Source organism: Cibotium barometz, chromosome 3 (genome assembly GCF_041138505.1).
Source record: "Cibotium barometz isolate CiBa-2024 chromosome 3, ASM4113850v1, whole genome shotgun sequence".
Taxonomy (NCBI): Eukaryota; Viridiplantae; Streptophyta; class Polypodiopsida; order Cyatheales; family Cibotiaceae; genus Cibotium; species Cibotium barometz.
Genome location: NC_141048.1, coordinates 46,644,662 through 46,672,616, shown reverse-complemented (window position 1 = coordinate 46,672,616; position 27,955 = coordinate 46,644,662). Strand labels below are relative to the sequence as shown.

The 27,955-nt window shown below is 46.8% G+C and overlaps 1 protein-coding gene across 1 annotated transcript; it reads right to left on the bottom strand.

Moving 5' to 3' along the window:
- Positions 1–954: 954 nt before the first annotated feature.
- On the bottom strand, positions 955–27,955 carry LOC147640146 (uncharacterized). Its single transcript, XM_086777690.1, has 9 exons — positions 27,576–27,955; positions 26,500–27,134; positions 26,314–26,357; positions 25,858–25,966; positions 25,718–25,770; positions 25,588–25,631; positions 2,250–2,556; positions 1,647–1,969; positions 955–1,562 (listed from the first exon to the last, which is right to left on the bottom strand). Exons 1-9 carry the CDS (start codon positions 27,602–27,604, stop codon positions 1,298–1,300), a joined length of 1,809 nt encoding a protein of 602 aa, XP_086633816.1. The 5' UTR covers positions 27,605–27,955; the 3' UTR covers positions 955–1,297.

Genomic DNA, 27,955 nt, shown 5'->3' with positions numbered 1-27,955 from the left:
GTGTGGGTATGACCATGGGTGAATCGGTGAACCATCTTCCAACAAACTTCCCATTGTGGTGATGGGTGCGCTAGCTCATCCAACGCGTCGGCACTCCATTGTCACATTAGAATGCTCCTTACCAAAGGGATGAACGGAAAGCTCTCAATGCCTAGATGGAGGCAAGAAGAGATGGTCCTTCGAGATAGTTCTCTCACAAAAGGTGAAAAAAGAAGAGTAGCCATTGAATTGAGAATGGCACTAGCTAGTCACTCTGTAATATAATCAGGCTTCTACTAATTAATTCATAGATAATATAATAATCATTAATCTAAGCTATCTATCCCACTAATGACTCTCTCTCTCTCTCTCTCTCTCAAGACTAAGAGCAAGAAAGAGAATGCTAATCCTAGTGGCAATCTTGATTTAAACCTTGGACCTTACACCAAGTTTAAAATCTTTGCTAGCTAGGAAGAATCAAAGCAAAAGTGAACCTCTAACTTCACTAATTGCATACACTAAGAAGGCTTTGAAAGATAATAATCTCAACACAAATCCTATCAAGCAATCCCATCAAGTTCTTTTTTGGGGTGACATTTCAAGTACACACAATCTATAGCTTTAATTGCACACGCACTCCATGTATATAGCAGAATTCATGAACCCCTACTAAAGAGACGTCTCTCTCTCTCTCTCTCTCTCTCTCTCAATATATATGTATCGTGTGTGTCTACATATGTGTTCTTTGCTAGCCGGTGTTCTGGAGAGCAAGCAGCTTCTGCAACCTCCCACCAGCCCGTCACTGCTAGCCATTCTGGCCTAAACCGCCCTGGAGTGGTGGGACTCATGCAAACTTTTGTCAAAATTAGTCCAAGCAGCCCTGTGATTGTCTAGTCTTCAATAGCTCACATAATGAACACATGGGCTTGGTCATGGTTTTGCTAGTGAACCCATCTCATAGAATACAAGAAAAAATATCAGAAAATGCAAAACAATGTGCATTTAGAAAGAATAGGCACTGGAATTCTATGCAAAAACAGAAGTGTAGCTGATTTGGCTGCTCACCATTTCCCCTATTTTACAACTACACTACATTAGAGGGTAACTGTTGCCAGCCTCCTAACTCTTCCTTGGAACTCCTCTCCGGCCATCCTATCCTTACCTACTATTGCTGCCAAAAATCAGCATCTCTCTTGAGAACCATCATGCCCAGGCAAAATTTCTTCCAAAACTCAATTGTAGTTGCCTGGTTCAGATCCTATGCAAGGGCTATAATTAGCTGCAGATCAATTCCCATGTGTTCTTTAACATAAGACTGTCAGGAACCTTTTCCGTCCCGTATGCCTGATGGGGAAGAAAGTGCTGCTCTGCTCAGGACATCTGTAGAAACCGCCAGGTCTCCATCTCCACCCGACATTGCTGCTGCCTTGGAGCTATGTCTGCCCAGACTCGTCGTCTCAAACGAGCGCACTGCCTCTGCCAGCAGTTTTCGTGTTTCTAACAGTGGAGCTAGAGCATTCTTATCTTTCACTGCTGCGGCTTCAAGAGCCTTTGCTGCTTTTTCTGCTTGTGCTATTAGGACCCTGTTTGCGTAGAAACAGACTCTTGCAATCAGATAGGATTCAGAACACACACACATCATGCTTAAAAATTGACTTGGGATTCACCTGGCCCGTTCGGTAATTTCTTTCCGCTTTTTCTCTTCCACAGAGAGGCGACGATCTCGCATCCATTTGAGCTTCTCAAGCTTCTTCTCAGTCTGAGGATCTTTGTATGCGGGTAGTTCCATGGCTGCTTTTGAAGAAACTGGCTGTTCTTTTACTAATGTGACTGGATTTTTCCGGCTGCCTGCACTATCATGTCTTATTTTAATTAGAGGATTTTTTTTGTTTCGACGGCTACCATTCGACTTCTTTGGTGTTGGATTGGATGCGACACCACGTTTCATCAAGGACTCGTGTATGCCCTTCTCCACACTGATCCTGTAATTCTGCCACCATGTAAGAAAAAAAGTTAGAACCTAGACGACTACAAATGCACATGCACATGCACACACCATTCCCACTCACTGTTCAACGTGAGGCAAGAAAAAAAGACATAACACGGCACAGCACGCTCACAAATGCACACCAGATGCCATGCGCCCCACCATTCCCATGGGTTGTTGAACATTGGCCCTGTACTTCTGCTGCCATGCAAGGAAAAAATAATAACTTGCACATGCACACCACAGACACACCACAGACTCAAAAAATTGAACACCTCCTTACAGGATCAGTCCATTTGGCTTTGATTGCTTCAGATATTCTCATCCTGTGTTCGGTCGATAGGTCACCCCTAGAGATAACCTCTCCTCTCCTTTTACGTGGTGGAGGCTGCCATGCAGATCGTAGCTGCTCTCTTATGGTGGCGTGACTATCCCATCGATAAACCACATCCCCTTCATCACCTTTTCTGGCAGCCTCAGCAATCATCTCCTTCCATTCCATGAGACAAATCTCCTGTCTGGCTTTCATCCTCTTCTTTGCATTCCATGCATTTATTATTCCTGTCTTTATTCTCAACCTGATTTCAGGACTGCATACAAGATGTACATAAATCTGAATATGGGGAATCACATACCAGAACTTTAAACAGAACAAAATAACCTCAATATGTATAATAAATTCCTTCAAATGCCCCATGGTTGGCTGCCCTCGGGGGACAGATCATCTGTGTGGATGGAGGGAAAAGTCACACTAGGGGCCTGGAGTGCCAAACGATAACGCCATCCACTCGAGTTAGGCAGCCCAGGGCTGCAAATATGGAGAAAAGCTATGCGGCGCTTCTGCAAAGACCAAAAGTCGCCCTATGAATGGTGTCCGTTCATATGAAACACACGGTCTCTGCCGGAGGGGTGATCATGCCCTAGATGACCTTGCTACAAAGCCCACACCACATGCATTATGCGCCAGGCGGTGATGCTACTGATGAGGGTCAGCAAGGTCCATGGAGCTTGCTGACCCTCCCAATGCTGGTCCGTGAGGGTCAGCAAGGCTGGAACCTCAGCTGCAGGTGTGGCAGTGACACGATAGTATGACAGCCACAGCATCTGGCAAGTGCCATCATCTTTGTACAAGATCACCAGGCCCGCCTCCACAGCATATTCTAGGTGCCCTAGGTAATGATGTGGAATCTGGATCTCAAGACACTACCAGATTGAGTTCGAGACAGCCCAGAGCACGGCCGAGGTCCTAGCCATGAGTCCCCTTGACATCAGGGGCGCTCGGGCCTTCTTCAGACATTGGCAGCATGGTTTCGACCCAGCAACGGCCGAGCAAGGAGAGCGCCTATTTCATGTCACAGTTTGCTTTCCTGGACTTACCTTCCGCTCCTTTCTAGGATAGGATCATTGGTGGGCTCGGTGCTTGAGACTGGCCCCACAGCAGCTTCAGTGGTGGCTAGAGCAGCTGGCCTGCCTTCGGTCAGAGTTTTGGTTCCTGACATCTCCTCCCTTCTCAAGGTCATTCAGTTACCTAGGATAGGGGGGGGGATGGATCGATCAGAGAGTGGAGTTTTCGGGGCTTCCGAACCAGTGTTTTATATGCAGGCAGGTCGGCCACCTGGCTAAGGTCTGCCCTCGCAGGACCCCGACCCTCACAGCAGCAGCAGACCTCCGATGGCCCGCCCACAGATGCGGCTCGGCAGGCAGCCTCCGGGACACCTGTTCAGCCCACAGAGACCTTGGATTGGCGGCCTGGACAGGGGCGCCGTAGAGGGAGACAGCCACAGCAGCATGCCCAGAGACTGACGCAGCAGCAGACACAGCCTCAGCATCATTGGGTTCCAGTGAGAAACACCTTTGCTCCCCTCCAGGAGGAGACCCCAGCGCAGACTGATAATCAGGAGATGCCAACACCCCCCCCCTCCCGCCTCGCTTCCACCTTCGCCTCCTCCCGTTCCCGCTCCCGCATTTTCAGCGGCTCCTTCCCCACCCCCTTCTCCCCCCCCCCCCTCCTCCCCCTCCGCTCGCCTCAACTCCCCGGAAGGCACTGGCAATACCCTGGCGCTCACCTGCAGTCCGGCGGGCACTGAGCACCGACCTTGCTCGTGCACCGCAGAGGAGACCTACCATGCCGATTCGTGCTTCACGGATATCCTCTATCCGCAATCGGCTGAGTAGTCTCGACACTAGACAGCGCTCGGAGGCTTTCGACTACTCCTTTACACACCTTTTTGGAGCGGAGGGCCCCCACGAGCCAGCACCCATCAGAGTTCATGTGGTGATACCTCCGGCCCGAGGGGAGGAGGCACTGGATTCAGCGGTGGCCTTCTCCTTCCCTCTTTGCGGCACTAGCGACCGGGAGTGGACTCTGGATCTCGCTCTTAGTATTTTGAAGACTCAGGCAGTTGAGTTTTCTCACCATGTGAGCGATTTGGAGATGACAGACGTGATAGGCCGACTCTGGGAGTTGGCACATTTCTTTGATACCGGGAGTGCGGATGCCTCCGGGAATCGACATTTGGTGGTTCGCATAGTGGCAGACCTAGCACGAGACCCTGGCTATGTATGCATACATGAGGTTTCTCTCTCCGAACGGGAGGCAGTCGCTATGGGGCACAGCCACTGGCGCCTGGTTCGAGACTCTTGCAGCACGCCGGGTGGGCAGATTCGTAGCCGCTCGGATGGGGATTACTCTCCATCCAAGCCACTTGCGAAGGCCCGCCGTATGGCTAAGACAACCTCCACCTCAGCAGGTCATCCATGAGGATCATCTCATGGAATGTACAGGGCCTTGGCGGCGCACACTATGTACGTTATCGTGGTTGCTTGAGGCAGGAGCTTCAGAGATGCCTGGTTGGGGGCAGTATTGATATTCTGATGATGCAGGAGCACCATTTGAGTGAGAGCAGGATTCGGAGATATGGTTCGGTGATGCCTCGTAGATGGGACACATTTTGGTCTGCAGGTTTTGGCCCCTTGGGTGGGCAGGGAGGAGTATGTATGGTCATTGCGGATGTATGGCAGCAAGCCATTGTGGATCGTGGGGTCATTGTGCCTGGTCGAGCGCAGTATGTTATTCTGAGGATGCACGATGAGCACTTTGGTGTGCTCAATGTTTATGCGCCCAACCATGCTAGTGCCACAGTAGAGTTCAGGACCCTTGTTACAGATGCATTGCCCGAGGCCCCACATTGGTGTGTCGGGGGAGACTTCAACATGCTTGAGGACCCGGCCGATAGGGTGGGAGGCAGTCATGTGACAGTGCACGGCACGGAGCTTGCAGCTTGGTAGCAATTTTGTATGACACTGCAGATCACTGATGCATGGCAGCATGAGGCTTTCTCCCGTTCTCAGGACAGTCTTAGTTTTTCTCGGTCGGATCGCCGGTAGGGAGGGACTAATCTATATCGGATCGATCGCTTCTATGTGGGCGACAGGTTCGGGGAGCGTGGTGGCTCCGTTGGCATTCTCGAGCACCTCTTTTTCAGACCATGCGCTAGTTATTTTGACACTTGAGGAGAGGACACGGGAGACCAGCTTGCATTTGAGGATCCCAGAGAGGATACTTACAGATCCCAGTCTTTTTGAGGACGGCATGATAGCCAGAGCTCTGACCTGGATGCAGCAGGCCAGTGTGCCCAGGGACTCATCGAGCTCAGCTCTTTTTTGCACGCTACAGCCTTGACACGGCTGGGAGAGAGACGAGAGCGGGAGCGTCGCTTGAGACGTAGCCTTGCTTCGCTCCATCGTCTTCAGGAGCAGCTGCCTACATGTGAGTGGGTGGCGTCCCAGCTGAACCAGGCACGCCAGGAGGTTAGAGAGGCAGAGGAGCAGAGACACGAGTTCTACTATCATCGCCAGGCCTCTCAGTGGACGCAGCTTGGTGATAGAGTGACTGGGGAATTTTTATGAGATCACCGGACCTCGCCATGCTCGAGCAGGAGTACGCCAGCTCAGGAGGCAGGACGGATCGTTAGCCACTGAGCCCGAGGAGATTAGAGCTATTGCCACTGAGTTCTATAGAGACCTGCTTTCAGTGGAGCCAGCCACGGAGGCACGTGATGCTTGCAAACAGACTGTGTGGCCCATGTGCAAAGGAGGGTCACAGATCGTATGCGCACAGTTTTGGGTGAGCCCCTTTCAGAGGATGAGCTTGTTGAGGCTTTGAGGGTCCTTCCGCGTCATAATTACCCTGGGGAGGATGGATTGACGCCTGCCTTTTTTATGCGCTATTGGGACCTTTTGGGGCCAGGCCTCCGCAGGGGCTTTCAGTATGTTTTGGACACGGGGGTGATGCCACAAAGTTTTTCAGAGGGCTTGATCTTTCCTATCCCCAAGGGGGAGGAAGTGTCAGATGATATTAAACATTGGAGGCCTATTACGATCCTCAATACTGTCTACAAGGTCCTAGCAAAGGCCTTGAGTTTGAGGATCCAACCCTTCCTTGGGGAGTTGATTCATGCTACCCAGACAGGATCCGTCAAGGAGCGCAGTATCCTTGACAACATTTTCACCTTCTGGGAAGCGACGGCCCGAGCTAGATTTCTCGGTGAGGACTTGGTCGTTATGCTTCTCGATTTTGAGAAGGCATACGATAGAGTCGATTGGGGTTTTCTAGAGGGCACTATGCTTCGCCTGGGTTTTGAGCCAGACTGGATTTGAGGAGTGGCGGCTCTATATTCCACAGCTCGTAGCCAGGTGTTGATGGCAGGAGGACGGGGGCCGAGTTTTGAGTTGACCAGATCAGTCCGTCACGGATGCCCTCTCGCCCCGTTCCTTTTTCTTTCCTTTGCAGAGGCTATGAGCATGTATCTGACAGCAGAGGAGGTTGGTTTGAGAGGACTCCAGCTTCCAGTCCGAGGTGAGGACTTGCTCGATTCTGAGTTTGCTGATGACACGGGATTGTTTCTGCATGACCAGGAGGCCAATCTACAGAGGGCAGAGCAGTCGCTACAGGTTTTTAGTGTGGCTTCGGGAGCATTGATCAATTGGTGCTAGACAGTGGCTTTTTGGATCAGTAGCGCTCCCGCTCCGGCATGGAGCCCAAACCCGGGTTTTAGATGGATTCCTCCTGGCACAGCAGTGCGGTATCTGGGATGCCAGATTGGACTTGATTTGTCACCTGAGCAGCAGATCGCCCCGCTTCTTCTGAGCATTCGGAAGAAGCTTTTATATTGGAGTACAGCTCGGCTATCCTTGGCTGGGAGGGTGGTCAGGTGCTTTTAGCGACTATGTGGTACATCACGTCTTGCTGGATCTTCTCGAGCTCTTGCATCAGCCAGGTACATAGGTTGATCAAGAACTTTCTTTGGTCTGGGCGGGATGGTCAGCCAGCCCGGGCTAAGGTTGCTTGGGCAGTTATTACTCTTCTGCTCGCCCAGGGAGGCTTGGGCATTATAGATCCAGCTGATCAGAGTAGAGCCTTGTTGGGGAAGCTTATTGTTCGGGGGCTGCTTCCAGGCGCTGAGCCTTGGAAGGAGCTTCTTTTTCAGCGGCTGCAGGCTAGAGCTCCCCCAGCAGGGGGCACTTGGGCACCAGAGATACGGTGGATCTTCATAGAGATGAGGAGGACAGGCCTTAGTAGAGGATGGAAGGACAGATTTGCCTTGAGCATCTTGCGAGCTTGGGAGTTGCTGAGACCGGGGCTTTCTCAGAGACCTCCCACTTGTGATGAGGAGCGGGCCAGACAGCCGCTCATCTGGAGCCCCGTGGTACGCACAGAGCAGGGTCATATGCTGGGTTCTCGGCCTCGTCTAGCCTGGGGACCATTGGCGACAGGCCCAGCACGCAGTTTTGGAGATTGGCAGGCCTTTTGCAGTCTCCCGGAGGAGATCCAAGCGGAGAGGCTGAGTCACTCTAGAGGGGGGCTGATTATGAGGGATGACATTCGGGAGGCACTCATTGAGGAGTGGTTCACGCCTTTCGAGCCAGCGGCCCCACGCTGGATGGGAGCCTTTACACAGTTGGAGATCCTAATTGCTGTCAAAGCTTGCACTGAGGATGGTAGATGCCTCTACTATGAGATACAGGATGAGGGCAGACTTCAGAGAGTGGAGGCGGAGTCGCCTTTGGTTGCAGAGTGCATCGTTCAGAGGATACGGGTAGTGGCCGCCGCTTCTCGGAAGTGGCATATTGATCCAGATCCTGCAGATGTTGACTCTGATTGGCGCATATGGGCATATGTTGCACGCCCCTTGGCCCGGCTCCAGTGGGACCCTGGCGAGTACGAGTGGCATGATCCTTATGCGTCCCCCGAGGCCACAGAGATCACCTTTTTCTAGTACACTGTTCGGTTGGGGAGGCATATTTTGACTGCGAGGAGGATGGTCTCTTCAGCTGCATCGGAGCAGGATCTCGGCTTTCCAGTGGCTGGTTGCCCACAGGGGCTCTGCAGTTGGCACCTAGCTTGTCTACAGTGGCCTTCCGCCGGCCTGCGTCCGATGCGGCCACCCATTTGAGACACAGAGACATTGCCTATGGGATTGTCCACAGGCGCAGCAGATTTGGCTGAGGATGCTGCGCATTTTGGCCCCCCTCTCTCCAGAGGGCATGTATACGTGGGGAGCCGCTGCTTGGTCGACTTCGTCAGGGCCAGCTCTGGGATACGAGACGGAGCACGACAGCCACGCCATCAGATTCATTAGGGGCCAGCCTCGCCTTGTTCCTTCACCGGATTTCTCGACAGCCGGCTGGACACAAGAGAGGGATTTACGATGGGAGCTCCTCAGCAGCCTCACCATATGGTTCACCCGAAGAGCCCGTTGTTTCAGGGCCTTTGAGGGGAGACTGGAGCCACCAGCAGAGACTGTTCGGGCTATCTGGCAGGAGTTGATCCACACCCTGCAAGGACAGTATGACCGCATCCAGGGCGACTCGGATTGAGCGATCTTGCGGCACCAGGCCTTCCACACCACTTGGCACAGCGGCCCTTTCTATACTCTACACGCGGGTACCCCCGCTGGCACTATAGGCCACCTGTTTGGATTTTCCCCCCTCCTATTGTATGATATAGCCTCTCAGTTATTTGTACTTCATTTGTATTTTTCTGCACCTAGGGAGAGTCTCCCTAGCAGACTTGATTGGATCTCTGCTCTGCCTTCTTATGAGCAGGAGAGGGTTTTGTAGCCCAGTGGGCGTTTTTTATAACTAATGAAAGGATCTTTTCTTGGAAAAAAAAAAAGAAAAGAAAAAAGATATTATGTGTGTGAAGTAAGCAGTGATGTCAATAGCCATGCCATGTGTCACTCACCTAGAGTGTTTGATTGAGTCAAAAGATAAGCCTCTAAGGCTACAAAAGCATTGTACTCTATTGATGCTAATACAAGAGACACATCATTGAGTCGTGCAATCCTTATCTCTCTTGAGCGTTATCACATCTCTCTCTCTCTCTCTCCCCCCCAAACACAAGCCATGGAGTTCTTTGACCCTCCATAGTCTCTCTCCATGTACATCCTAATACCAAGAAACGGTATCAGAACCAACCCTTACTCCTCCCTCTGATCTTGCTGGACGGCATGTTTGCAGCTGAGCACTTTCCTACATAGTCATTATCTTGGAGTTGCCAACCAGGCTGGAACCTTGCAACACCCACTCAAGTGCTTCCGCCAGATATATTGCTACGCTAGATTGCTGCACCACCTGCATCCTGCTCAGCTGCACCACCCATCACGACTGCCAACCTAAACTTTGGCACCTAAAGCTACCATGCCTGAAGCTTATGGCAAAGCCCCAAAAATCAAAAGATTTAACACGTCAATCAATCTTGATTGAAGCTGGAGCAGAAAAATCAGCTGAAATACGGTTGTGAACAAGATCGGATAAGAGTAGTAGCAGCCATCACCATAGCTCACTAGTTGAGGGCTATCTGACAGGGAGCAGCCTGTGCTTTTAAGGCAAAAGTTGAGCAGTCTTTCCTAAACCCTTACGGTTATTAGCCTTAGTGGTTTAAAAATCAATGTAAAAAGCCTTTTAGATTTAAAGGCTGTTCACATGGGGAAAGTATTTTTGGGCTTCATACATTGTTATAATGCTTTCTTCCACGACACCAACACAGGCTTCTACACCAATCTTTTCATCATCATCATCATCCGTGCACGGGCCGCAAGACCTAGTACCATGGAAAGGACGCTGCAAGAAAGGTAACATCACCGGCATCAAGGGGGATTCTACCTCGACCCTTAATCTATGTGTGTTTCATGTCAAGGGTTCCCTGCCCAAGATGTCCCCGAAATCTGAATTGAATAATTCCCATGTGTGTTTTTTCTCTTATATGTTTGTAATGCTCCTTTATTCCAGTTTACCACTGTTTAAAACAAAGGAGGGGGGGGAAGATATTGTGATCGAAACCAATATAGGACATGGACCACTAACTCCCAGTGTAACCTTGGTTTCTGAGTCTCTGTTGGGGACAAGCTACATGAACCTTTGAGCCATGCTAGTGTTGAGCCTCTGAGCCTGTTGAGGCCAAGCTCACCAGCCTCTAAGCCAAGTTACATGTGCCTCTAAGCCTGCAACTAGAACAAGCCAAGTTCTACCAAAGTTGGAGCATGTGTATTCCTGCCTAGTGAAAGTTCCTCATCACACTTCAACCTTCGGGGGGTTAGTTGGGTATTCGGGGCCTCGCATACGTGTGCATGTAGCCTTGTTCATAGTTCATATCATACTTATATGATTGGTGAAGCAAACGTTTGTTAGCGTATGGTAAAACGGTATATGAAACTAGCCTATCGTTCTTGAAAGTGACACCGAGGCTGGTCTGCACCCTGTAGCTACTAGGCTCAGAACATGGGCCTCATGTTGGGCAGTGGGCACTATACTATAAAAAGCCCTACACTGTACCAATGTATTGCACATACTTATTAGCACATATAGTACATAGTGTGTACTATGTACATTCAAGTTTTCAGCCATCGACTTTCAAGTTTCAAGTTTTAGCCTTCAACTTTCAAGTTTCAAGTGTCAAATTGTCAATATTTTTAAGTCCCAACTCCCACATGCATATATAGCCCCAAATTTAAGGCCACGTATGAAACTCAACCAAGAGCTGAATCATACTTTATCATACCTATCATTCTCCCTAACATATGGCAATACGAAACGTATGATATAAACTATGGCCCTAAAGGAGTGTGAACACTCACTTATGTGTGTGAACCCACGCTTAGGTGGATAAGATATTATGTGTATGTGAAGTAAGCAGTGATGTCAATGGCCATGTCATGTGTCACTCACCTAGTGTGTTTGATTGGGTCAAAAGATAAGCCTCGAAGGCTACAAAAGCATTGTACTCTATTGAAGCTAATACAAGAGACACATCATTGAGTCGTGCAATCCTCATCTCTCAAGTGTTATCACATCTCTCTCTCTCTCTCTCTCTCTCTCTCTCTCTCTCTCTCTCTCTCCCAACACAAGCCATGGAGTTCTTTGACCCTCCATAGTCTCTCCCTTGACACCCTAATACCAAGACTCAAAGCAACTCACGCAGTAAGAAAAATAGAGATACAGAACCTAAGAAGATGCCTGAGGAGAAGGTCAAGGAGGGTATTATAGGAGGTTATCTCCAACCAAACGAGCACAAGCGATACCAGGCAGAGAACTAATGTTTCTTCTGCCATCATGTGGGGCATGGTAAGGACTCTACCAAGTGGCAGACCGAGAAGGGCACCAAGCCACTATCCTCTACAGTGGACACACTGCCAGCTACACCTACACCTCCAATCTCAATCTCTAATCCCATTCAGCCTTTGCCCACTTTGAATACAATGTCCCTAGTGGTATTTGGTGATAAACAAGAGAGCAAGGCTGAGAGGCAGACGAAAGCTCAAATTTGTGCCTATGGCATAGCAAAGGGATAGTAGTTTATTGTCCTCTTCGACATGGGAAGCTCTGATGCCATCTCTCCACTATTGGCTGCTAAGATGTGCCTTAGTATCATACAGATACCATCTAGTTGTGGACAAGGTTAGACTAGATCTCCAAACGCATATCACTCACAAAGTTCAGCAGTTTCAATTCCATGTTCATTTCAATGGGATTTCATTGTTTCACCACTTTTGGGTGTGACATGATTCTCAGCATCCATTGGTTTCGAAGTTTGCGCCCATTCCCGATTGGTGGAAGGACACCTTCCCTATTATTGACACTCTACGTGAGGTTGTCACAATTCGCGGAATAGGAGCATTCCCTGGAATCCCACTCATTTCTCATGTCCAGGCTCAACGAGCAATCAAAAAAGGAGTTGAGTGTGCACTGATCTATGCTTGCACTCAATAGTCCATTGTTCAAACAACAAAACCTTCAGAGCAATGAATGGCAGGTCTCATTCCACGATTTCAAGACATCATGTTAAGGGACGACCTCCCGCCCAAGCTTCCACCCATTTGCCCTAAGAATTGTCGGATTGAGTTGGTCCCTAGGGCAAAGCCTCGCAGTAAGTTCCCCTATCGCTTGTCCGAGGCATTGGAAGGCGAGCTGGAACAACTAGTGTCCCCGTTACTCCGCGGGCTGGATTTATCCTACCATCATCCTCGCCATTTGTTGCACCCATATTATTTGTCCATAAGAAAGATAAGATTGCACGTTATGGGTGGACTACAAGACACTTATTAAGCTTACTATCAAGAATAAGTTCCCAATGCCCAAGATTGAGTACATTCACCGAGCTGGAACACCTACTGTCCCAGTTACTCCAGAGTGGATTTATCCTACAATCATCCTCGCCATTCGTTGCGCCATATTATTTGTCCAAAGTAGAAAGATAAGACCGCACATTTATATGGACTATAGGGCACTTATTAAGCTTACTATCAAGAATAAGTTCCCAAAGCCCAGTGTTCAGTACATTCAAGAGCGTCTCAATGGTGCAAAGTATTTTTCCAAGATAGATCTCAAGAATGGCTACCATATCAACGAGTGTTGGATCTTTGAGGCCAACATTGCAAAGTCAGGACCGAGTGTGGCCATTATGAGTTCGTGGTGATGCCGTTTGGACTCACCAATGCACCGGCAATGTTCAATAAGATGATGTATCAAGTGTTCATGAAGCTCATTGGACAGTGCTTATTCGTCTCTTTGGATGATATACTTAACTATTTTGCCCCTGCAAAGCAGAATAAATGTGGAGAAAGTCTTAGGTGCAAGCTATATAGAACTAGGAAATTCCCAAGACTACTCACGAAATCAAGCCATTTGTGGGTCTTTGCCAAGCCTTCAGTACACACATGGACAAGTTTTATGCTCAAGGGAGTGAAGATGCCAGAAAAACCCCCTTTTAAAGCAAGATGGAAGACCAGTGGCTTATTACAGCCGTAAGCTGAATGCTGCTGAAAACAACTATTTGGTAAATAACAAGGAACTATTGAGGGTGATCACAACACTCAAAGCATTGGAAACCTTTCCTTTATGAGAGGGAATTCACAATCAAGACAAGCTCGCATCATGGGATGACCCGTTTGCGGTTATCGTCCACACTAGCAACCTTGCCATAGGCGCTATTTTAAAGCAAGGGGGTAGACCAATGGCTTATAGAGCCGCAAGCTTAATACTAGCAAGAATATTATTCAGTGTATGACAAGGAGCTTTTAGGGGTGCTCATAGCTCTCAAGCATTGGAAACTTTTCCTTTATGGGATGAAATTCATAGTGAAGATTGATCACCAGGCACTTAAATGGTTGCAAACCATGCCTAGTGCCCGATGGAGTGATAGGCAAGCCACATGGAGTCAAAGCTTCCAACAGTTTGGAGGCATGATTGAATATGTCCCTAGCACGAATAACCTTGTTGCTAATGCTCTTAGTCGGAAGTCCACCATACAAACATTCCAAAAATCCACTAGAAATTCTAGGCAAAGGTTTCAATAGTATGAAGGCACAATATGCGGATTCGGTAGAATTCCGGACTCCATACAATTTGAACCTTAGTTCAAGATCAGGTCATTATATAGTTCACGCTGGCTACTTGTTCTACAAGAACTGGCTGTGTGTAAGGGAGAAAAGACGGGCACTTCTTCATGATGCCCATGATTCTCTTGTTGGGGACCATTGAGGTATCAACAGTACCTTGGAGAAGTTGGAGTAGTTGTTCTGTTGGTAAAAATCTACGAGTATGTTCATGCATGCCATATTTTCCGGAAAGTGAAGGTTCCATACTCAAAGCAGCGAGTTGCTACAGCCTTTGCCTATTCCCGAGGGACCTTTTTAGGATATTAGTATGGACTTCGTAGGCCCTCTTCCAACACTTATGGGTACCACAAATACACAGCATTTGATTATTGTTCACCAGTTCAATAAGTTTTGCATGCTCATTCTATGCAAGCACACAGCCACATTAGAAGACATCGCTCGCTTGTTTATTCGACTTTGGTACCCCGTTTGTGGCTTACCACGGATAATTACTTCAGACACAAATCCCAAGTTTACTTCCCATTTTTGGAGAGTATCATTTGATAACGTTGAGACTAAGTTGCAATTGTCTAGTGTATTTTATCCACAAATATATGGTCAAACAGAAATATAGAATCAGCTCGCCTTTGATGTTCTATTGCCATGACAAGAAGTCGAAATGGGGGTGCAAGCTATCCTAAATGACACTCATTCATCTAGTATTGTGTCATGTGCATGCACATGGACATGCCTAATCCAACGCTAATCCCTGAGTTGCAGCAAAATAATCACTACGTTTAGGGAACTAGACAGGCTCAAGTTGGACACAATTGACATTGCCAAGCTTTGCAAAGGTTTACCTCAAGTTGGAAATATTTATGTGATTTATTTGTCCACTGGAGCTAGCCGACACCAGTTGGGAGTTCATTGTTGAGACATCTCACTCCCCTATGGAGTTAGGTCATAGATTAGGCTTTTTGTTACCCTTTTTGGGAAGGCCAGAGGCCACATATGATGTGCCTTTTTGTACTCTATGAATATATTGAATATACAACCATGTCTCTATTGTCTATCTATGTTGATTGTTCAAGTGTTCCTATGCATTGCTTAGGGCCGAAAGAAGACTCCCAGAGCTTCCACATGTGACATTGGTATCAGAGCTTGAAACCGACACTAAGATAGTGTTATTGTCCATGTTCTACCCACCCTTACTACATCGCACATGGATGAAACCATCGCCCGTGTCTTGATCTTAAGATGGTGTGGTGACCATGCAACATTGTAACAGAATCAGGCTCAGCTATGCTAAGTGTTGTTGGTGTCCCAGAAGAAGTGCACAAGTCCAAGGAGAGAAACTCAACATGTGTCAAGACCCCCAGAAGCTGGTTGGTGTCAAGCAAACCCAAGGAGAGGGTTTCATGAGAGTTGGTAGCAAGTTGGGGCTGCCCCAAAAGGTTTTATGGAACACTTCACAGGATGAAGTTCATCCAAGGGATGGAGCCAAGGATGCCACGATAAGTTTCAAGAAAAAGGATTCATGTTTGTGTTTAGGGACAGGGCAAAAAGGCAAGGGGACAAAGTGGAACAGGTGCACACATCTCTACATCAGATTTGGAGTAGATTCAGAGACATAAGGTACAGTTTTCAGTGAAAAGGTTGCCAAGAAGGGAAGGATGACCAAGTATGGGGGACCATATGTGGAGATAGGGGATGATGACAGTCATCCAGGGTCAAAGGTCAAAGTTTAGCACGAGGGGATGCCATGTGCATGCACATGGACATGCCTAATCGAAGGCTAATTCCTGAGTTACAGAGATAAACATTAGGTTTAGGGCACTAGCCAAGTTCAGAAATGTAGCATTATATGGTAGTGATGTGTGTGAACATACTTAGGACTGCCGGGTGACTTTTTCCCTTACTAGGAGGTTTTTTCCCCCTTGCGTATGTACACCCTCTTATCTACTCATTTTGGAATGTGTACTTTATCTTTTGTATCTGGCACACATTTGTTTATTCTAATCTAGTGAGTTTGTGTGCTCTCAAGCTTCTCCATCTTTTGTGTGTGCATTGTTGCAACCCTAACCCTAATTCCAACAATTAGTATCAGAGCTAGCTTCCTTGACACTTGATCTAGTAGTCTGCCTCCCTCCTCACGACCCTGTTTTTCTGTCTCCAATTGAAATACCTTCTTAGGAGAAGAAGTTATATATTGTACTGTGATGTATACACAATATACAAAGTTTTCGGGGTCCACGGTGCAATTTGGGCGCGTTTTGGGCACCGCAAGGTTTCTGCAAACATTCTGAAGAGGCATCATTCCGGACTGGTTCTGCTCGATTTTGGGCAAAGATTTGGTGTGCAACAGCATCTACAGTGTCTTCAACAACATCGACCATCATACTTTTGCCGGTAACACTCTATTCTCTACTCTATGTTATTTTTCATACACTTTGCAGTCAATTCAGTCAGTTGGCAGCCATCCAGGATTGCATTCAGTGAATACTCAGTACTTGCAGTGTGTTGATAAATTTTTTGTTTTTGGTAGAAAGTCATGGCTGGCAGTAGTGATGTATTCAACATGTTGGCTACTGAGGACAAACTTGATGGGACTAACTACCCATTGTGGTCCTATATGATAAGGCATGTACTGGTTGCTAAAGGCCTTTGGAATGTGGTCAGTGGTAGTGAAACTCATCTTGTTTCACAACTACCAAAGCAACCAGGTGCTGCAGGTACATCTGAAATAGAATCTGATACAGATATGGCTCCTCCACATGCACCACCACTACCTCCCTTGCTGCTCAAACGAGATGGGATGGAAGAGATGCACAGGCACATGCATTGCTTGCACTTTCTTTGAAGCGAAACATTATTCCTCATATTCGGTCATGTAAGACTTCAAAACAGGCATGGGATGCACTTGCTACATTATATCAGGTGCGCAATGAAGCACGTATTGCATATCTGCGCAAACAGTTGGAGTTTGAGCACATGAATGAGGGAGACTCAATGGACAGCTTCTAGACCAAGATCAAAGATTTTAAGGAGCAGCTTGCTTATATCCTAATAGGACATTGGTGCCCACAGTTCTCAATGCATTGCCGGATTCTTATTAGAGTTTTGCCTCTACTCTTAGACTAATGATGAAGGGAAATCCAAATGCCCTTGCATTTGATGAGCTGGTTTCAGTACTCTTACAAGAAGAGTTCCTGTCGGGCACAAAACTGGCGTGACAGAAATATAAAGATATGTCCTGGTCTTCCTATGGAGTGACAATCCCATAGGTAAGACGCCATCCTGGCCATACACGGGTGGCACCAACAGGCTCCCGTCCATACAGCACGAAGCAAGTCACACACGGGTGGCATGAAACTGGTTCCGTTCATGTGACCCAGCACTGGTCACACAAGGGTGGCACTAATCTGGCTCCTGTCCATGTGACACTAAAAGAATGGCCCTTTCACATGGGACACTAGCTTGGCCCCATGTGAACATGGCACAAATCTGGTCGCTCTATGGAGTGACAGTCCCATAGAAAAGGCTCCAGAAATGGAGATGGACCAAATGGTGACACCAAGACAGCTGTCGGCTTGTTACAGCTGGCCAACTAGCTCATATGGGACATATATAAGGGATCACTCCATGCTCTTCAGTTCACATCTCATTCTTACATATCTGTTGGAGGTCATTGGCTGTAGCAACAGTACGGGCTTCCCTCGTGCTCATTTTCAGCAATAATCAAATGATCACAGCCTTCTACAGTTTGTGCTTTTGCCTACAACCTGTGTTTGCTCTTTCTTTCATGGTATCAGAGCCAAACGATGATCTACAGGCAAGAAAGTGTTGATTGGAGCAAAGGCTTCATCAACTTTGCTGCGTATTCTGCATCAATACCCTGGGAGGACTGCTGCGTTTTTGCTGTTGGAGGCTGAAGCTCTCTTTTAGGTGTTAAGGATTCTAGGTGTTGAGAACAGGGTTCCTAAGAGATTTGCTTTCTCTATTTCTCTTTTCCCACCCTCCCTCCCGTTCTTATTTCTCTCCTCTTGTTGTGCACAGCTTCAGAGGAGGCTATTTGCTAATTTTTTTACAGCCATCTTGATTTAGAGAAGGTTTCTTGTCCGAGGACATGGCTTCAAGAGATTTCTCTATGCTGCTCCTTCTTGAGTTGATACTCTAGCACATTCACTGCCTGGATCCCCTATCCCGCTCCCAAGGTGGTTCCTCTACCCAATCCTTCTTCTCTAAGTTTCTCTCATCTAGGTCTTGCTCCCACCCCTACCCATATACCATCCTACAATCCTCCCCAAATTAGTGACTCCATGAAGCTTACAGCAACCAACTATCATACTTGGTCTTTCTACACTTAGTTATTGCTAGAAAGAGCCGGTGTGGATGTCCATCTCCACACCTCACTTGGTGGACCCTGCTTTGAGAAGCATATTGGATGCTCGGGCCCGTCTTATCATCATCCATTACATAACTCCATCTATCCAAGCATAGTTTATCTCTACACGGAGTAATGCTCATCAGATGTGGACGAAGATCCAGAGGTATAGGAGAGTTTCGACAGTGAAGATTGCCAAGCTAGAGTCAGATCTGGAGAAGCTCACAATCAATGAGTCCGATAACATGGTTGAGAAGATTAGAGAGTTCACCCGTATCAAGTTGCAGCTTGAGGAGTACGGGAGCACAATCAACAATCCTATCCATAAACTTCTTGGTAAATTGCCTACTTCCTTTGATTCTTTTAAGGATAATATTTACTTCTGTGATCCTCTTCTCCCTTCTAAGGAAGTCATGAGTTATCTCCATGACAAGTGCATGCTTCACGGAAAAGGCAAGTCAGAGTCTGCTTTTGTTGCCTCTGACAAGGGCAAAGGCAAAGGCAGAAAAGGAACCTCCAACAACAACAACAAAAACAAAGGCCAAGGCAAGGGTAAACAGGATTCAAAGGAGTCCAAGGACAAAAGCAATGAATGTGATTACTGTGGCAGCATAGGTCATATTGAGGCTTGCTGCTTTGCTCGTCGCGATAGCTCTCAAGGAGCCAAAGCCAAGTATAAAGCCCAGGATGCTTCCAAAGCATCTAACAAGGACAACGCCAAAGACAAGGGCAAGGACAAAGTTTCAGAGGAGGGATCTACCAAAGTTGCATACATGGCAGTCACATATTCATCGACTTCTTCACAGGATTCACTCCTCGTGATCACAAAGATGACTTCTTCAGAAGAGGTTAGTGACACACCTGAAGCGGTGGAATAGGTTGGTGATAGTGGTGCTTCTGCCCACATGAGCAATCAAGCCCATATCTTGGAGGACTACCGACTCTCTCTTCTTCCATTCGCATCGATGACAACTCCTGGCTTCCTGTCACTAGTGTTGGTAATGTATCTATGGGTTCCTCTGCCAGCTTACATGATGTTTTATATGTACCACGGATTTCCAAAAATCTCTTTTCAGTTTACAAAGCTTCTCAGAAGGGACAAGATCACCAACTTTTTTTCCCCAATCCCTCACACTGACTCACATATTCATCAGCTTTTCTCCCCCTTAATGGCTTTGGTTTTTGAGGCAGATACTTCTCTGTGGCATTCTCGCTTTGGTCATGTACCCATTGCTAGAAGTTCCATTCTCAGCAAGTTGTCAGCAGACTATCTCAGCTCAGGTCTCTTTCACACATCTGCTCATCCTGCATGATGGGCAAGCATCATTGAGATGCACTTCCAGAGGAGGATCGCGATGGTGGAAAATCAGTTTGGGGATACAGTTTCTTTTCTCCAGACTTATAACGGTGGCGAGTTTGTACCATTTGATGACTTCCTTGCATCGAAGGGCATTCACCGATAGAACACAGTTCCTTACACTCCTCAGCAGAATGGAGTTGTGGAACAAAAGAACCGGACCGTAAAAGAGATGGCTTGTTCTTTGTTGCATCATGCAGGTCTCCCTCCTGCTTTCTGGGGTGAAGCTGTGGCTACCTCATTTTATCTCATTAACCACTCTCTCACAAAAGCAGTTGAGGGGTGACTCCGAAGGAGGCTTTTACAGGACACAAGCCTTTTGTATCTCACCTACGTGTCTTCGTTGTGTTTCTTATGTGCATGTCCCGGATCAAAAGAGGACCACACTTGCATAGAAGTCAAAGAGGATAATCTTCACAAACTACAGTATGAGATCCAAAGGGCACCGCTTCTAGGATCCAAAGGTTGATGACATCATCATTTCCCGTGATGCCTGGTTTGATGAGAGCTTGTTTGGCATCGACTCCTCTCCACCTGATGCATCTACAAATTTTCTGGATGATCCATTCTCGACGGATTTTAGTAATCTTATACCTCTTCCATGTCCAGCTCCTCCTCCTCCTGCAACTCCGATGACAGCTCGTACTTTACAACCACCAGTTCCTGTTGCACCAACTTCTGCACCTCCTAGTCCCTCTACAAGTCCTGCTTTGGCTCCAAGGTTACCCACACCAGTGCTTACTTCATCACCTCTCCCGGCAGCATCGCATGAGTCCTCTACTGCAGTTGGATCTTCTTCGTCTTCATGCGTTGAGAGGAGGGCTGGCCTACCTCGGTGGGTTCTGCAACTCTTTACTCAACTGCCCCCTCTAAAAACTGATGTCCGGACTCCACAAGCCCAACCAAATCCAAATCCCAATCCTTCAAACTCTGGAAGCACCATTGTGCCCTAGGCACGGTCACAAACACACTTGACCATAATCCAAAATACCACCAAGTCTGTAAGCACCACCTCCAAACCAATCCAACATCCTGCAACATCAAAGAAGCAAATCTATGGAGCCGAGTGGTCTCATCAATAGCATCACTCAAAGCGAAAGTAGACTCCTCACGTAGAGAAAGGGAAACATGTGCATTCACTGTAGTGGTAACTATAGCAGTAGCCTCCTCAATAGCATCACACAGCGTAGAAGCAGGCTCCTCCATAGCAGGCAAAGGGACCAACACCTCATCCTCCTGGTTGTCGAAGAAAGAGTCGGAGACAAAGCAACAAGAGACAAATCCCCATCAGAAGTTGTGGGCAAAGCAAGCTCACTGGCCTCCACTGCAGGAACATCTCCAAAAGAAGTTTCAACAAGATCACTGGCTGCAGACCACCCAGAAGCAGAAACCATTAGCCGATCACTAGCATCACCATACTGGTCACAAAGCAACTGCCACACATAGAAGTAGAAGCATCATCAGGAGCATAGATGAAGTGTCAAAGAACAGAATCTTGACAATTCAAGAGAAAAAAGACATAGATCTGTCTGTCAATCTTCCTCTACCAACACACATCCTCCACGGAGGTAAGGTCCGGTATGCACCGATTCTTGTAAGGGAGAAACTCCATCAAACCATACTCCCTGAGAATAGAAAGAACCTACAACTTCCATGACTGGAAGTTACCACCATCCAACTTGTCTGCCTCATCCAGGTAATAACAAGAAAGTGGTACGAGAGCCAAATCTGAAACTGTCATTGGTGATCCAATCATTAGGACCAAACCTCATAAGCTCAAAACTGCCCAAATAACAAAATACTGATGTAGGTCCCTTCCTCCTGCCAAAACACAGCCCTAACAGGCTAGACAGCACCCGAAAAATCCTCCTATAGCAAAAAACACAGAAGCTTCTGTCGACTGTACCTACAACCTTGAAGCCACTAGACAAGGGAAGCAAAAAAAGAAAATGCTGATTTGATATAAAGAGAAAAAACAGCCACACAGGGGGGCCTGGGAATATGCTATAAGAAGGTGCAAGAGGAAAAGGCATCAACTAGGACAGCCCTCACGATAACTCGGGCTCTCCTCAAGAAAAAACGCACAATCTCAAAAAACGTAAAGTGTCCACCACACAGGTACCAGATGCCACCAAGCCTCAAATTAGCAAACCAACTTCTGCAAAAAACCTGTAGAAGATGAAACGCAGAACATTCAATACTGCTGCCCTGAAACAGAGCAGGCCGACAGCTGTACAGGAGTCCCAAGGGTCAAAATCTGATGAAGATTGACCACAAATCTGCAATGCTGAAGTGCCTAGAAGAGGGCAGACTGACCAACAGCAAAACTGAGAAAAAAAGCAAGAGAGAAGGTGCTGAAAACAGGGCAGAAACTGGGGCAGCAGAGTAAACTCTGAACCTAGAGCGATGATACCATGAAAGAGTGCATAGAGCGGAAGTAAGATAAGCACTAGAGTGCTGATCTGAGAAGTGCAAGAGAGAGAGAGAGAGAGAGAGAGAGAGAGAGAGAGAGATGAAGGTAATAAGCTGAATATACTGCAATGAAAGAAATCCCGAGTAAGAGACAGAATAGTCTCATAAGTGAAGGATACAAAAGGAGAGAGTGTGTCACCACATGAACCAATGAATCAAAAAGGGAGAGGCGGCAGAGGCCAACCCACCTATATATAGGTCACATGGGGCTGGCCGACTGGAGCACAAGGAGCTGGCCGACTGAACATGATCACCCAACCTTGGGAAAATACCAAGAAAAATAGGAAAAATAGGGTGAAAATAGGGTGGCCAGCCCACAACCAAGGGCCATAAAAGGGATCAAATGTGGGAAAAATATGGGGATGACTATGCTAACACCAACACCCGTCCAGATATCTCCTATGCTATGAGTGTTCTCAGCCAGTTCTCATCAACCACTCGAAGGTCTCATTAGCAAGCAGCCTTCGTTATCTTTGAGGTACTTCAAATTATGGCATCACCTATTCCAGTGGTGCTGATTTGGTTGGTTTCACAGATTCTAATTGGGCAGGCTGCATGGATACTCGAAGGTCTACATCTAGATATTGCTTCATGCTTGGTATTGGATTGGTTTCTTGGAAGTCTCAAAAGCAGAGGACTGTTTCTGCTTCTTCCACCAAGGCTGAGTACAAATCCTACCTTCTATCCTCCACACTTTGGATTCATCAGATTCTGGAGCATTTGTGCTTTGCCGACACTTCCCCGGTTACCATCTTCTTGGATTCTCAGAGTGCTATAGCTCTAGCTCAGAATCCTGTAATACGGGAACGACCCAAGCATATCGAAGTGCATTATCATTCTGTACGTGACTGGATCGAGTCGGGACTTCTTCGGATGGCCTTCTGTTCTACCAAGGACAATGTGGTTGATCTCTTCACCGACCCACTTCTGAGAGTTCTTTGGAGGTGTTACTTCAGTGTGTTGGTATTGGACCGCCCCTCTGGCGCTGAAGAGGTGGTATTGGAATATATATCATCTCCAGAAGGTCTACACTTTTTCATGATTGTACTTGTACTGGTCATTTTTATGAGGCCCTGCATTAGCATATTTTGCAGACATTATTTATGATTTTTCCAACATTTTATGAGCCTTTTTAGGCATATTTAGGCTCCAGGAGAGCTGTCGCCCTGCTCTACAGCTAGCCGACCAGCTCATATGGGACATATATAAGGAATCACTCCCTTCTCTTCAGCTCTGATCTCATTCTTGCATATCTACTGGAGGTCATTGGCTGTAGCAACAGTCTCTTATGCTTGTAAGCACCTACAGGCTTCCCTCGTGCTCATTTTCAACAATAATCAACTGTTCACAGCCTTCTACAGTTTGTGCTTTTGCCTACAACCTATGTTTGCTCTTTCTTTCAGATGTCTCCATGAAGTTGAAGTTGCTAGACAATTGAACTATGCATGATGTCTTCCACATCTCATGGTTAAAGCCTTACGTTGGACCAACCTTACGAGCGGTTCCGGATGAGCAACAGCTTGACGTGGTCAACGAATCAAGAATTATCAAGCCTGAGCAAATTCTCCTCCACAAGTAGAAGCATGGTTCCGGTCAAAGTCTCGAACAGTTCTACGCACTCACAAAGCCATTTGGCTCAACAAGGAATTCTTCCAAAGAGTACCCACAGATATTGGCGACTACTTGAGGCCATGCAACTACTGCCAAGCGAAGCAAGAGGGAATGTCACATGCACCCATGCATTGAGGTGCAGTGTGGCACATTGGTTCATCATCAATGCCATACTTATACAAAAGTGGTACCTTTTTAAGGAATGTCATACATCGTGACCCCATTGTGAGCCCTGGTCCAAGGACATGTTAGGCACCTTTTGAGCCTTAGGTATCAGAGTATGTCACTTCACCCACTTGGAGGACAGTCAGTGCATGTAGGTTACCCTAGCATAGCAAGCATTTAGAAGCATGTAGAAGATGTTTAGCAAAGGGATTAAAGGCTATAGGCCAACCTATGAGCCTCAACTTGTGGGCCACCATGGGCCACACCAAATAGGGGCATACAAAGTGCCTTAGACCCAATCGGAAGCCCTGCAGGGGCTTGGGCAGTAGTTGACCGGCAGAAATAAGAAGGCCTTCACCAAACCTACTGACCTTCACCTGATGCTACGCCGCCTGCTGCTTGGTCTCCTGCTGGCTGCCAACAAGGCTCCCTTGCCCTCCTATGCTTATGATGTTGCTGCTGGTGATGCTGCTGATAATAATGATGATGATGCTAATGATGCTCTAAATGCTGTCCTAACTAATGTCCTAATCAGGGATTCTACTGTTCATGTTGAGGATTAGCCATGGCACGGGCATGCATGTGACAGCAGTAAACCTCACCGACTAGCAACAATTAGGCATATATAAGCAGCCCCTCAGCCCTTGCATAAATCATCTCATTCTTCATAGAATTTAGCAGTCATACATTGCAGAAGTATGTGTGCTTAAGACTTTGTTCTTGTGCATACATCAATTCAGCCAAGCACTCTTTGTGCTTCATTCCAAGGCAGACCGAAGCTATCTTCAGCATTCAGCCTTCAGTATTGCATCTCTCTCGGCAGATCTTGGTGTGCATAAGGCTCCCCGAAGAGGCTTCACACTTGTCTTCAACCCATTCAATAGTTCAGCACACGCTTGGTCCACATCATCCTTGCGTTTGGCAACCCTTCGTCAATCGTCTACAGTAAGTTTTCTGCATTGTAAAGAAGTTCTCCAAAAAAATAAAAGTAAATACTGCTGCTTGTGGGAGGGGGCCCTTAAGTGGGTAGATCGGGACCCAATCTGGTGTCATCTCTACATTCTCTCTCTCTTTAGCTCTACCTCCTGTGAATAAAAGATTAAAGTGGATTGCTTCATGCTCACTAACATAAAGGTATAAAGAAGGTTTTGTTGTGCATTACATGATCATACCAGTTCCATGTTACATCATCAGTGACAAAAAAGGGCCAAGAGAGGGCGTTTTAAGAAAGGCGGGTGGGCAAAAGTGCAAGAGATAGACGCAAGGGTCATGAATCCAATAGACTACATGCTACAACATCCCTGCTCAAGACATCAACGCCCAAGAGTTGGTGCAGGTTCATACATAAAGATGTCACCGTATGAGACAAATCTTCATAGTAGATAAGCCATCGAACTGAGTTTCTATCACTTCTCCGGAAGTGAAGGGCACTCAGCCATATGAAGGCTAGCATTAGTGAGAACACACACTCACGCGTACTTGGTTGGCAATTGCACCGCTTGGATAGAAAGAATTAATACAACCAGCTGGTTGCAACTTGGACGAAGACTTCAAAAGAAGCTTGCATGTCCGCTAATATGTCAAAAAGATATACCACTGGAAAGTTCAAGTTATTTCCCATACTTAACAAAAAGCAAAGTGGATCTCGACCCCGCGAGGATCTACTTCAAATCCTCCATTATGCATAGCACACACGTGTGCACCTATGTTCTAACGAAACATCATGCTATTAGAAGTTGAGTTTTACTAAGCATACCTAAATTTGACTACCTCGGCCTGAATTCGTAGCTTCTCACGTATCTATTCAAGTCAATGAAGGATAATCAGCCCCCTGCAAGTTATTACTCGCAAATAATGTTAAAACCAAAGTTTCCATGTGTGCTCACCTTTGGATCTTTCATCGCCTCGATAACCCTAACCCGGATGCGTTGTTTTGTCTCTGTAAGAAGACCTGAAGATCTTTAGTGCATAAATTTGTATAAACGGCATTGCACGGAAAAGTTGGTCTTTAAAATGAATTTAGCACCTTGAGAGTGTTGCTTCCCCTTGTTCCAAGGAACTTTTCCCCTATTCGCATTGCTGATCCGCTGCCGTCTCAGATGTTCTCTTTCCTCGGGGCTGATTAATTCATTATCCTCCAGAAGAAACCAAATTTAGGGCTACTGAAAAAGTTTTCAAATAATATTCAATGTTGCCCCAGGACAACAAAATTGCAAGACTAAAAACTATCCAACATCGGGGCTTCTTTTGTTTATTATTATGCACACACACATGCACACACATGCACACACACACACACACACACACACGACTTAAAATATTTCTAATGCTATTAGCGAGCCCTTGCTACCCCAGTGGCTATCACTCCATGCTGCCCACAGGGGCATGATCTCAAGCCATATACTAAATATATAATATATAACCCACAATCAGATCTAAAAATCCAATGCTTGTGCAGATGAATTGCCCAACTATTACTTACTTTCAATCGAGTGGAAGATCCTCCGTCAAGAACCTTAGGACCACCTATGTAATTAAGACCAACATAGTAGTATGTGTCATTAAGAGTGCTGTCAGACTATGGTGAGAAGACCCAAAAGTTCAAGCATCAAGAGAGCATAACCTGACAATACAAGGAGCAATAATTAGATGAAGTATCATAGCTCACCCTTTCTTCCCTTGTTCCAAGGAGTTCTTCCCTTATTGGCGTCACTTATTTTCTTCCTTCTCAACATCTCGATTTCCTCTCGTCTCTGCTTCTCAGCTTCCTCTGTAACCAACTTCCCCATTACAATGGAAACTCTCGCTGCCTTTGGAATCGTGCAAGAAGCTTTGTTTTGGGCTGTTCCCATGAGCAATGCAAGATCATGCTTTTTGAGAGAGCTCAGTAATGGCCCTTCCTCCTGGGGTGATAGAGTGAAGGCCACATTGAATGAGCCACTACTAGAGAGTGAAGAAGGCGCACTCATGCCAACCCACATACTGTCGTTACTGGCGAAATTGCTTGCTGAGAAAGCTGCACCTTGACAGTCCACTGCGTTGCTTGTGCTGCAAGTGGCACCCAACTCCATGATTGATAGGGCAACTGCTGCCACAATGCATTTTGTTTGTTTATTCATCCCTTCAATTTTCCTTCCACATAGTAGAAGTTTGCCCCATCTCCATTCAATCCATGGCTTTGTCTTCTTATTGCAGTTCAAATGTAAAGGCCTTAAAAGCCCCCCACAGTGTTGAAAATGGAAGGCTTTAATGGGCACTAAAACAATTGTAGGCTTCAGAGAAAGGCCCGATTGACAATGAGGGCTGCGAAAAAAGACCACAAATCAAAATTTGAGGCCAACTGTAGATGCTCGGCATAACAAATTTATGATCGAAAGAAAACTCGTTTAAAACGATGGCATTTCCAAAGGATTTATCTATGATAAACTTCAAGTGAATGTTGGGTGGGAGCTGCAAAAGAAGGAGTAAAAGACGAGAATTAGAGATAGTTTTCAGGCCAATATGAATTTGCTCCAAACAAAGGGCTGCAAAAGGTGGGGTATCTAGCAAGTAGTAGCAACTCAGTGTTTGGTTTCAAGGGAAGAGGGCCTCATGCCTTCTCTGCAATATCAACTTAGGAAACTATAGATATTTGCCCTGATATGCTCACACAATTCGATATACTTAAGCACAACCATGGTTGTTTTGAGGCTAATTGAGATTTCCAAAACACACACACACATACACAAAGGGAGGGCTACATACCTGTATTGCGAGGCTGCTGGTATAAGCATTTCCGTGCAGCCGCTAATCCACTGTTGCTACCAATAAGGACCGAAAGGCGATTGCAGCATTGGCCTACACCTGTTACTCTCACCCTTTGATCCTCCTGTCAACATTGTGTGCGCGTAGTGCGCGCGCGTGCTTGAGAGAGGGGGAGGGAGAGAGAGAGAGAGAGAGAGAGAGAGATGACCGCGTGTGTGTGTGTGTGTGAGAGAGAGAGAGAGAGAAAAATATCTCTGAACTACGGCCCGTTCTTGCTACCCGCTTTGTTTGTCTGGACGACGCGGAGTGTGAATGCTTCCATGTTTTTTTTTTTTTAAGATGAGGTTTTTAAACGAGGAGTATTTACTAAAGGGAAAGGT

Bases quoted from the DNA above. Each gene is read 5' to 3' on its own strand.
- LOC147640146 (XM_086777690.1), bottom strand. From the start codon at position 27,604: ATGCTTATACCAGCAGCCTCGCAATACAG. The intron at 27,135-27,575 runs GTATGTAGCCCT...CTTTTTTCGCAG, and splicing joins CCAGCAGCCTCGCAATACAG to CCCTCATTGTCAATCGGGCC. The intron at 2,557-25,587 runs GTATGCTTAGTA...TCTTGTATGCAG, and splicing joins GCCGAGGTAGTCAAATTTAG to TCCTGAAATCAGGTTGAGAA.